General features: G+C 30.2%; 1 protein-coding gene across 1 annotated transcript; it reads left to right on the top strand.

The window, feature by feature from the left end:
* The first annotated feature begins 223 nt into the window (after positions 1–223).
* Positions 224–2,395, top strand: LOC110629073 (ABC transporter G family member 5). Its single transcript, XM_021775935.2, has one exon. The coding sequence runs from the start codon at positions 285–287 to the stop codon at positions 2,238–2,240; it is 1,956 nt and encodes a 651-aa protein (XP_021631627.1). The 5' UTR covers positions 224–284; the 3' UTR covers positions 2,241–2,395.
* Positions 2,396–13,062: the final 10,667 nt, after the last annotated feature.

The raw sequence follows: 13,062 nt of genomic DNA, 5'->3' as shown, positions 1-13,062 counted from the left end.
CAAATGGCTAAACGAGACAATAATTAATACATTTATTAATTTATTATTTACAATTCCAAAAAAAAAAAAAAAAAAAACAAAAGAAGAAGAGCCGAAGGAGAACCATATCACGTGAACCTGCAGCGTGTTGGAGGATGGAAAAGTAAATTTAAATTTCCTACTGCTAAATCCATTAGAGCCACTCATTATTTTACAATTTTGAATTTAATTTCTTGTTTATTTAACAGATGACAGGAGGACAACGTTGTTTTCTTTATTGGTAAGAGAGTAAAGCTAAATCGCTAATGGACTGGTTGGTCTTGAGAGAGAACCACCAAATTAGCCTAGGTACCCAAAAACCATTGAAAACAAATAAGGCTTCTTCAATGAGGAAGGAAGGTTGTGAGATTGAAGCTAGAGGGATCACCTACAAGATTTCCATCCAGAAAAGATATTACCCTTTTAAAATCTTCAAAACAGATCAACAAATCAAACCAAATCTTGAAGAAAAGCAAGTTCTCAAAGGCGTATATTGCAAAGCCAAGCCATGGGAAATCCTCGCCATTGTTGGTCCAAGTGGAGCTGGAAAATCGTCCTTCCTTGAAGTCCTCGCTGGAAAACTTAGCCCCCAAAATGGTTCCATTTTTGTCAACCAAAATCCTGTTGACAGAGCTCAGTTCAGGAAGATATCAGGCTATGTTACTCAGAGGGACACTCTCTTTCCTCTCCTCACAGTGGAAGAAACCCTCATGTTTAGTGTCAAGCTGCGTCTGGGGCTTCCTCAAGCTCAACTGAGATCTAGGGTCAAGTCCTTGATTCAAGAATTAGGCCTGGAGCATGTAGCCATGACTCGTGTGGGTGATGAAAGGGTTCGAGGCATTTCCGGCGGAGAAAGGCGTCGAGTTTCGATAGGAGTTGATGTCATACATGACCCTGAAGTTCTGATTCTTGATGAGCCAACTTCTGGTCTTGATAGTACATCTGCTTTACAGATTATTGACATGCTTAAGGTCATGGCTGAAACTAGAGGTAGAACCATAATATTAAGCATTCACCAGCCTGGATTTCGCATTGTGAAGCTGTTTAATTCAATACTTCTGATGGCTAATGGGTCGGTTTTGCATCATGGGACGGTGGATCAGCTTGGAATTCATTTGAGGACAATAGGTATGCAACTTCCTCTTCATGTTAATGTTGTTGAATTCGCCATTGAATCCATTGAAGCCATTCAACAACAGCAGCTGCCAGAAAGTAGTCCAGTATCGACAACCCAACAACAGATCAAGAAAGCAGAGGACGGTGAGAGTAGAAGTGGCAAGCTCACTCTTCAACAGCTCTTTCAGCAATCCAAAGTTGTAGACGAGGAAACTGTCAAAGTTGGTATCGATTTTGCTCACAGTTTCGCAAATTCAAGGTTTCAGGAGACTGTAATCCTCACTCACAGGTTTTCCAAGAACATTTTTCGAACCAAGGAGCTCTTTGCATGCAGAACAATTCAAATGTTGATTTCTGGGTTTGTTTTGGGTTCCATCTTTTCAAATGTTAAAGCCGATTTGAAAGGAGCAGAAGAAAGGGTGGGCCTATTTGCTTTTATATTGACATTCTTGCTCTCTTGCACAACAGAAGCCCTGCCAATCTTCTTGCAAGAAAGGGAAATTCTAATGAAGGAGACGTCTTGCGGGAGTTACAGAGTCTCATCCTATGCAGTGGCTAATGGGTTAGTATACTTGCCATTTCTACTGATTCAGGCGATATTATTCTCAATCCCATTATACTGGTTAGTGGGTCTTAATCCAAATTTCACAGCATTCATCCACTTCCTGCTCTTAATCTGGTTAATCCTTTACACTGCAAATTCAGTTGTGGTATGCATCAGCGCTCTAGTCCCTAACTTCATAGTTGGAAATTCAGTAATATCAGGGGTGATGGGATCCTTCTTTTTGTTCTCTGGGTACTTCATATCTAAACATGGGATTCCAAACTACTGGATGTTCATGCATTACATATCACTTTTCAAGTATCCATTTGAAGGGTTCTTAATAAATGAGTTCTCAAGATCAGGGAAATGCTTGGAGTACATATTTGGGACATGCATGGTTAGAGGAGAAGATATCCTGAGAGAAGAAGGGTATGGAGAGGAAAGTAGATGGAGAAATGTGGTGATAATGGTGTGCTTCATCTTGGTATACAGGTTTATTTCATATGTTATTCTTAGATGCAGAGGCTGCTCTCTCACAAGTGTCAAGGGTGCTCTGATTTGATGAATTAACTTGCTGGCCTCACGGGACCTCATAAGATGGTTCACATGTTTTTGGAATTTTACTTAAGATAGCAGCCAAACAGGTAATAATAAAGAAACAAATGTAATATCTCCCAATATATTCATATATTGAATCATCATGATCCTTCCCTCTCACTAATCATGCTTTGTTTTCAATTTATTAATTTATTAATAATTCATTTCAATATTTTAATTATTATTATTATTACTAAAATTAATTAATATTTTTTTACTATTTTTAATAAGTTGTATGATATTATTAATTATTTTTATAAGTTGAATTAATAAATTTAAATTTAACAAAATCAATATTTAATATTAATAATTTTAGTTTATCATTACCAATAATAATAAATTTTAGGAATCATAATTCATAAAAAATAAAGAGATTGAATTTTAAACTGTGAATACCTTAGATGTGTTATTTAATAATTTTATGCCAAAATTTGATTTTTTAGTTTTTACATATTTCAAAGTTCAAACTTTTATTGATTAGAAATTAATTTAAATAATAAACTCATTTTAAAATTGAATTAATTTAAATAATATAATCATCATATTTTTTAAAATGTAAATTTAATTGAAAACATATTTAAAATATTAAAATATTAAAATTTTTATAAATTTAAAAAATTATTATTATGATAAAAAAATTATTTTTTCTCCTTTAAAATATAATATAATTAATAGATTCGTCTATCTAACAATTTTATTCTTAAAATTTAATTCACCTAAATTTATAGGTTTCAATTTTAAGAAATCGAATCAATAAAACTGTATTTACAAATCAAAACAACAAAGTGAAAATCTCAAACTCAATCTTTACAAATAAATAAAAATTTCAATAAATTTAAGATTCAAATTCAATAAATATAATAAAAATAAAAAAATATATATTTTTATCCCTTAAATATAATATAATTAATAAATTTATCCCTCTATTTTTTTAAACCTAATATTTTAATCTCTAAAATTTAATTCGTTACAATTTAATAAAGAAAATCTCAAATTCAATCTCGACAAAAATTTCAATAAATTTAGTATTCAAACTCAATAAATATAATCAAAATCAAAATATATAAAATTTAAATGATTAAAAATTAAAAATTAAAACTCAATAAAAATTATTTTTGTGATGCTGGCCGTCCATCACTACTCTGTTTAAAAAATGTATTAAAATGCCTTTAATATTTTAAAAAGTCTACTAGGTAACTCATTAATTTTAGTCATTAAATATTATTAAAAAAAATTTAAATACTCTTAATATGAAGAGACTAATTAATAAAATTTTTAATAATTTAAGGGACCAATTAATAAAATTTTTAAAATTATAAAAATTAAATAGTAAAATTCTTAATGATAAAATTAATGAGTGAAATACACTTTTTAAAATGTTAAATATGTTTTAATGTATTTTTTAAAATCGAGAAATTAATCCGTAAGTTTTTTGTATTATAAAAATTAAATAATAATTTTTTTTTATTTTATTATTGATAATAGTATTTTTATGATTATATTATTTTTTACTAGATGTAAATAATTTACTTAATATAAATTTTTTACGGAATTATTTTAAATTTTGATGAAATTAAATTTTAAAAATAAAAATATTGAATTTTAAAAATAGAGATAAATCTATTAATTATATTATATTTTAAAAATTAAAAAGTAATTTTTCTAATAATATTATAAATTTATCTCTCTTTTAATTTTATAGATATTCTTTAAATATTATTTACTTTTAGAACATCAAAAATTACAATGTTATTAAAATTTTAAATATTAAAAAAAATACTTATTTATGAATACAAAAATATTTTAAAATAATGATAAAAAATAAATGAAATCTGACAAATCCTTTATTATCTTTCAAATCTTTCCCACACTTTTTAAAATTTTAAAATTTATCTTCATCAATCTGTTAAGCTATCATTTGAGAAAAAATAATCGAGTAGACAAAAATAAGGAGAGAAAGTAGAAGATGGATTTTACTATATTTAAACTAGTTTTATTGATTAACTTAAATTTAATTTTTATTTAAAATTTATAAATTTAATTTATAAAATCTCATTTTATAAAAATAATTATTTATAATTTTTAATATGTTTTATCATTTATAAAAATTATTATTTAAAAAAATTATTATTTATAACGATTATTATCATTTACCATTTAAACAAATATCCCTTATTGTTTATAATGTTAATTATCATTTCAATTTTCTAACAATAATTAACACTTAACAGAATTTTGTGTATTTCAAAAAAATTTAAAATATAAATATAGTAATTCCTTTATTTATATTTAGATTTATATAATTTATATATAAATGGCTATTTTAACAGTAATTTATTTTCAGTCTTTAAATTAAATGGCTATTTAATTTAAAATAGTTTTTTAGCCACTTAAATATTTTAAGAGTAATTCAAATTAATTTTAATATTTTTCTAATTTGATTAAAAATATGAATAAAATTATTTTATTTATTAAATTAATTTTTAGAAATTAATAAAATTTAATTTAATTTTATAATTTACTGTTAAAATTAATTTTTTAATATGATTAGAGGTTTGAATAAAATTATTTCATTCTTGAATTATTTTTTTTATACCAAAATTAAAATATTAAATTGTTTAATTTTTAATTTTAGTAAAAATAATAATAATAAATATAAAATAAATTGATGGTTAATTTATATCCATTTAATATGATTTATTTGCATGGTTAAGGATAAGTTTTGAAAAATCCAATGTGTTTGGATGAATGATTGATTTATTTTTAGTAATTTTTAAATATGGCATACGTGTCATGCCTTTTCTTATTATTCTGAATTGTAAAATTCTCTTCTCCTCTCACTCGCCTTGAATGTAACTCAAGGTTTCTTATTCAAATCATGTAATTATTATGTAATTAGAATATGTAGATAGAAATTTTTTTATAAACCTAAAACAAAAAAAGAAAACGTTTGAAAATTATAAGGCGCATTGGACGTGGTGCATTTGGAGTAGTCCTTTTGACTTTTGAAGATTAAAGAAGATGTCACCTATGTTTTTAAATCATCAAGTTCCTTTTATGGCATAAAGGATGTTGTTTTTAAAAAATGTCCGTAATTATCCAATTAGAATGACATGTTAGGGGTGTATGTTCATATATGTGATATGTATGATATACAACCACAATGATAGACCTTAATTTAAATTTTAAGATTAAAATTTCTAATTAAAAATTTAAGTACATGTTAAGAACATGATGGCTTACCGGCCATTGTTATAGTATAAAAATTAAAGTTTGATTTTTATTAACTTGTTGGACAAACTCAATGTTAATATCACCCGAATATATTTAGTGCTATGAAATATTAAATATTTCTGAACAATAGTTCTACTCAACTAAATTACTTGATTTGGATGGACAAACCCATAATAATGTAAGTTTAGGGTAAGAGTTCGGTATAACATATAAGATATGATAAAGACAATGTAACAGCCCGCTTACCGGACCATCACCGGCACTAGGATCCAGATCGGCTTAAGGCCGCCGGGACCCGTAGTAAGCCTACTGTCAACTCTGTGTACCTGATAAATCCCATACATGATCATACTTAGGCTTAAAACTGTTACTTACTCTTTTTTTTTTCTTTGCTTGACTATCTTTTCTTTCTGTATAACTCCCACTAAGCCTGGACTATGCATGCTCTGTCTGTATGCACTCGAAGAGTGATACCTGCTATGGTACCATACAGTGACTACAGAGATAGAAAAACTACCATGCACCAAGCTTAGCTCATTATCATCACAACATTATCTCAATCATATATAACATAAAAGGATCATGTGCAAAGGGATAACAAGCACTAGGGCCAAGCACAATTCTATAACTCACTATATAACTCACTATTACATCATTTCTATACATTACATAAACTCTGTACTGTACATCATCATCATGTCCACTATTCTATACTATTACATATGCCTTTTACCCTTGCTATTTCTTTCTCTTTCTCTTCTCTGAGGCCCTGAAAAATGGGGTTAGGGAGAGGGATGAGCTGCTAAAGCCCAGTGAGCGGAATCTATAAAAAAATCACATTTAAAACATGCTATCATATGATGCATCACTGCACAAACATTTCACATCTCGGATTGGACATGATCCCAAAACTCCCTCTGTCAGTGCCCGGCCCCCAAAGGAGCTCACACAGGTCTTTCACTAACTACTCATGGTGCCCGACCCTATAAGGGCTCTCACAGGACTCATCCAAGGTAAATGCCCGGCCCCAAAGGAGCTCACACAGGACATACAATAATGACAGACTTATGGGCTATTGAGATCGCCTCGGTCCAATCCACATATACAAGTAATAATGCAATGCATCAACTTGGTGAATACTAATGCAAAGCATCCTACATAAACATGGCATTAATGATGCATGAATCATGCTAAAACAGTTCTTAACTTTTAAAATAATGTTCTGTTCCACTCACCTCTGTCAACTGCTGAGCAGTCTCTGTACCTCTACCTCTGTGGGCCTCCTTGGTCTCTCGGGTCCGTACCTACACAGGTGGACTCAAATGAGGACCAAACTTACTTAAACATAACTCCTACTATCTCCCCAAAACCCCTCTAAAACATCATAGGCATGCATGGAAAAATGGGCAAAAGAAGGCTGGACTGGGCACTTTCGGCGGCTGGTTAGGCGGCCGAAACCTCCCTCCAGAGACGAAACTCATGCACTTTCGGCGGCCGAACTCCCTCTTTCGGCGGCCGAAAGCCCCTTTCTCACCCAAAAGCCTAGCTTTCGGGGGCAAGGTTTGGCAGCCGAAACTGCCTCCACAAGGGGTTCGGCGGCCGAACCTTGCTTCGGCGGCCGAACCTGGATTCTCCAGAAAGGCAGAATCCGAGCACAACTCATGCTCTCAGCCTCCAAACTCCTATCAAACACCCAGAACATGCATACCAACACTTCTCAACTAACATATAACATAACTCATGCATATAGAGGCCTAAAAACTAGTTCAAGCCCTAAAAACTAGTTCAAGCCCCAAAAACAACAACAAAACGCATATGAGCAACCTATGCTCAAACTCATGCTTATACCCCAAAACATGCCATAAACCTCTCCAAAACTTCTAAAACTTGCTTTAAACATAAGGGGAGGTGAGGATCCATGCTTACCTCTTGAAGAACTAGAGGATTGATGATCCAAGCTTGGAGATAGGAGAAAACTCACTCAAACTCTCCAAGTGCTCAACTTTGCTTCCTTTTGCTCAAATCTCTAAAACAAATCTCAAATCAAGTTAAAACATGCAAGATTTGAGGAAAACATGAGAAATCACACCAAGGAGAGCTTGAACCTACCTTTGACCCAAAAACAGAGTGTTTAACACTCAAGTCTCGGGCAAAGGGGCTTTTGTAGTGGCCAACCGACTCTTCCTTCGGCGGCCTAACGTGCATGCGAAACCATGCAACTTTCGGCGGCCGAACTTCACCTTCGGCGGCCGAACCTGGCTTTTTTTTTTGTCCCCTTGGCCTTTTCATTTCAAAACTCAATTTCTTAACTCAAAACATGCAAACATGATAAAAACACTTAAAAACCATCTTAAAAACCTTTCTTATACCCTTAGGGCAAGCTCCGACATCCTCGAATCCCGACTTCCAACGGAAAATCCGCCGGAACGTAGGATTTCTGATACCGGGGTCTAGCCGGGTATTACAGACAAAGAGTTATCATCTAACTAATCTAAGAGTCACATAGAGATGTGATTGATAAATTATATTATCTACCTAATTTAATTTATAATAATTTGTTGGGCAAACCCAAGGTTATTTAAATTAAATGGGATCCTAACCTACTAGTAATTTTACCAATGGAATTTTCAAATTAATAGATAGGGCTATTAAGTTGAATAAAATAGTAGGAGACTAATTAAAATATTGAAAACCTTAATAAAAATCTTAGGATTAAAATTTCTAAGTAAAATTTAAAGTACATGTTAAGAACATTATATTTTACCACCGATTGTTATAGCATAAAATTAGAGTTCGATTTTTATTAACTTGTTGGGCAGACCCAAGGTTAATATCATCCGAATATGTTTAGTGCTATGAAATATTAAATATTTTTGGTGCTATGAAATATTAAATATTTTTGAACAATGGTTCCACTTAACTAAATTACTTAATTTGGATGGGTAAACCCATGATCATGTAAGTTTAGGGTAAGAGTTAGATATAACATATAATGACAAAAAGTTATCACCTAACTGATCTAGGAGTCACATAGAGATGTGATTGATAAATTATGTTATTTATCTAATTTAATTTATAATAATTTATTGGACAAACCCAATGTTATTTAAATTAAATGGGATCCTAGCCTATTAGAAGATCTACCGCTAGATTTTCCTAATTAATAGATAGGGCTATTAATTTGAATAAAATAGTGGGAGACTAATTAAAAGATTAAAAATATTATCTACTAATTAGAAAAATACATGAGACTAAAAATTAAAATATCTCTACATGAATAGAATCTAGTTTCACCATGAGTAAATTATCTATCTCTATGTAGCATACTTGATGCTAACAAATTAACTGGATTGAACTTCTTGGACTAGTAGTGCAATTTGAGAATTGTTCTCAAGTAAGAAAAGAGGTTGTATGTTCTCGATCAAGACATACCTGATATCCCTGATGAGAATACTAGTGATGATGTTAAGGACAAGTACGATCATCATATTGATGATGATGTGCAAGCTACAAGTGTGATGTTAGCTAACATGATTCCTGAGCTTCAGGTATATTTATGATTGAGGAAAGGAGATGTGGACCTATGAGTGGCAAGTGGAGTAAAAGTTGCTATATTAGCTGTAGGAATTTATTGTCCGCCTTTATCTTCTGACTTAGTATTAGAATTGAATAATTGTTATTATATTTTAACACTTCGAAAAAACATTATTTTAATTTCACTTTAGCCTTGAATATTGAATTCAAGTTTATTATTGAGAATAACATTTGTTCTTTTATAATAAAGGAACTTATTATGGTACTAGATTTATATAGATGTTCTATATAATGTTTCTTTTGAAAGTCTATTCTCAATGTAAAAGAGACTCAAATTAGATAATCAACTTCCATCTCTATTTTAGTATTGTAGACTTGGTCACATAAATTAAATAAGAATCACTAAGTTACATAAAAATGAATATCATAATCCATTTGATTATGAATCATATAAAACTTGTGAAACTTGTTTAACGGGTAAAATGACCAAAACATATTTTAAAGGAAAAGGTGAACGGTCACAAGAATCATTGGCCATATGAATGTATGTGAACCAATAACTTCCCAAACCATAAATGAGTACCTGTATTTCATTACACTGATGACTATACTGGATATGATTATGTATATTCAATGAAATACAAATCTAAATAATTTGAAAAGTTCAAAGAATTCAAATTTAAAGTTGAGAAACAGGCTGACAAAAGTATTAAATCACTTAGATCTGATCAAATTGATGAATACTTAAGTCATGAATTTCGTGATTATCTAACAGAGGATGAGATTCTCTCACAATGAACTCTACCTGGAATACCACAATACAATGGAGTTTCGAAAAAGAGAAACAATATGTTATTAGATATGATACGATCCATGATGAATCTTGCTGACTTACCTCTATCCTTTTGAGGATATGCCTTGCAAAGGGAGATATACCTTCTTAATAGAGTTCCAGTCAAATATGTTGATAAGATCCAAATGAGATTCAGACTAACAAAAACCAATCTTATCACACATTAAGAATTAGAGATGTGATGCCTATTTGAAGCGTCTGATATCTGATAAGCTCGGAGCTAAGTCAGATAAATGTGATTTTGTGGGATATCCAATATAAACTATTGGATATTACTTCTATCGTCCCATTGAGAAAAAGTGTTTGTCTCAAAACATGCTATCTTTCTAGATAACCATTTTTTGAAAGAAGTAGTGGGAGTCAGATAGAACTTGAAGAAGTTCAAGAACTACAAACAAACATCCAAATGGAACCAAAACTAGAAACTGTAATATCTTCTATGGAAACACAAAGTTTCATGCAGATGGAACATATGTTTTGATAAAATGATCAAACTGTTTGATTTTATTAAAAACATGGATGAACCTTGTGTACAAGAAGGTTAGTGGAAGTGGAGTTATATTTTTTGTTTTATATGTAGATGACATATTAATAGGAAATGATATTTCATTACTACAATCTGTAAAGATTTAGTTATCTAAGAATTTTTTCAAAAATGATTTGGGAAAAGCCGTTTGTATTCTAGAAAATAAGATCTATAGAGATAGATCTAAAAGGTTTCTTGGCTTATCCAAATCCACTTACATTGACAAAGTACTAAAACAGTTTAGCATGGAGGAATTCAAGAAAGGATTCCTGGCTTTGTCACTTGAAGGGACTTTTGAACTCAAAGTTTATAGATATTCGGATGTAAATTTTCAATTAGATTTTGATAATAAAAAATCTCAATTTGATTACAATTTTACTCTAAATGGTGGAGCAGTGAATTTGAAAGGTTCCAAACTAGAGACTATTGCAGGTTCTATAACAAAAGCCAAGTACACTTCTATGTCTTAGGCAGCAAAAGGAGATAATTTTGGATCAAGAAGTTCATTTCTGAACTTGGTGTGGTTCCTAGCATTGTTGATCCAGTTACAATTAATTGTGATAACACTGAAGCCATTACATAAGCATAGGAACCCAGGTCTCATTAAAGATCCAATTATGTACTTAGGTGATTTCAAATGATTAGAAAGACCATTAAAAGGAAATATGTGGAGATAAAGCGAGTTTCACTAATAAGAATCTTAAATATTCTCTTACTAAGGCATTGTTCCAGTGGAAACATAATTACCACATTTATACTTATGTGATAAGTCATATGGGTGATTGTCTTTAGTGCAAGAGGGAGATTGTTAGTAATATGCACTACAACTAATCTGTTAGTTGTAGTTGGATATTATTATTTGTGTATTTTAAGTATCTAAATACAATTAAGTAAAGGCAATTATTTATCTTTAATTGAACTTCGCGTAAAGATAAAATTCATGAGACTATATTACTATGCAAAGGAAGTTATAATATGGTTATAATTGTGAAATTCCTATTACATTTAAGTAATGTCTCCAAATGTTTCTAGTCAATATTCTTATCATGATTGGACAATAATTAGAGCTGTTGAGACTAGTACATATTATCTTCTTTCCTTTTAGAGAAGCAACTGATCTCATAAGTTAAGATATATGAGATATCTAAAACTACTATGTAGGTGCTTATTTTATAAATAAGTGCATTGAACTGACCCATCTAAGAAATCCATATGGAAAATAACCTGTGTCTATAGATTACTCAAGTGATGGTTGTGTAAGTGATTATTTAACTTAAAATTAATAAAGAATCTTATATAGAGACTTTTATGTTTTGATTCATCTTACACGTTGCTTAGTTCATGAGTAATAAATGGGGATGAATTGGATATATTAGGAACTATATAAAGGTATTTATATGATTGAGATATGATTTATCACCCTAGGTTAAATTAGAGGATGTCCCATTTGTTCTCTGCTAGCATTAATCATGAAATCCTTGCGCAAGGTGGAATGAAATTAGCAAATAAGATTTGAAATTTTATTCAATAGGTCAATGGCTAATAAATGAGAACTAATATGATTTAACATTGTAGACACGTTTTATACATCAAATGTTAAATTGGGACATTTGTGATGAAGGGATATTAATTACATTGACAAACCATGCACTGAAAGATTAAGTCAAACCACTTTTAGAGGAGCAACTGATCTCATAAATTGAGATGTATGAGATATCTAAAACTAATATGTAGGTGCTTATTTTATGAATAAGTGCATTGAACTGACCCGTCTCAGAAATTCATATGGAAAATAATTTGTATCTATGGATTACTCAAGTGATGGTTATGTAAGTGATCCTTTAACTTAAAATTAATAAATAATCTTTGGGACTTTATGTTTTGATTCATCTTACACGTTATCTGGTTTATGAGTAACAAATGGGGATGAATTAGATATATTAGGAACTATATAAAGGTATTTATATGATTGAGATATGATTCATCACTCTATGTTAAATTAAGGGATGTCCTATTTGTTCTCTGCTAGCATTGATCATGAAATCCTTACGCAAGGTGGAATAAAATTAGCAAATCATATTTGAAATTTCATTCAATAGGTCAATGACTAATAAATGAGAACTAATATGATTTAATATTACAGACATATTTCATATATCAAATATTAAATCGAGACATTTGTGATGAAGTGATATTAATTATATTGAGAAACTATGCACTAAAAGGTTAAGTCAAATCACTTTTAACATTCCAAATATTTTAGTATTGAAATATTGCTAGACAATGTTCTTGACCTTCAAATTAATTAATTAGTTAATTATATTTGTTGCCAACACATTTAGAATCTAATGGGTCACATATAAAGAATTGTATGAGAAAATAAAACGAGAAGTTAAATTAAGCAGGACTTAATTGCATATAAATTGACATTGGGATAAAATTGTAATTTGAAAGAATTACGATTTTGATTTAATTAATTAAGGTCTTAATTAAAATTAGCTAAGATTTATATAACTTACTTATCAAAGTTCTGGACTATAGTTATAATTTATTTATTTAAATAATTAAATACATAAATACTATTATACTGAAACCTTAGGATTTTAGTATAAAAAGGTATCTTATGAAAGCCTGAGACAA

The sequence above is a fragment of the Manihot esculenta genome, chromosome 13 (genome assembly GCF_001659605.2).
Source record: "Manihot esculenta cultivar AM560-2 chromosome 13, M.esculenta_v8, whole genome shotgun sequence".
Classification (NCBI taxonomy): Eukaryota; Viridiplantae; Streptophyta; class Magnoliopsida; order Malpighiales; family Euphorbiaceae; genus Manihot; species Manihot esculenta.
Note: the sequence above shows the minus strand (reverse complement) of the source record. Positions and strands in the feature narration are given on the sequence as shown.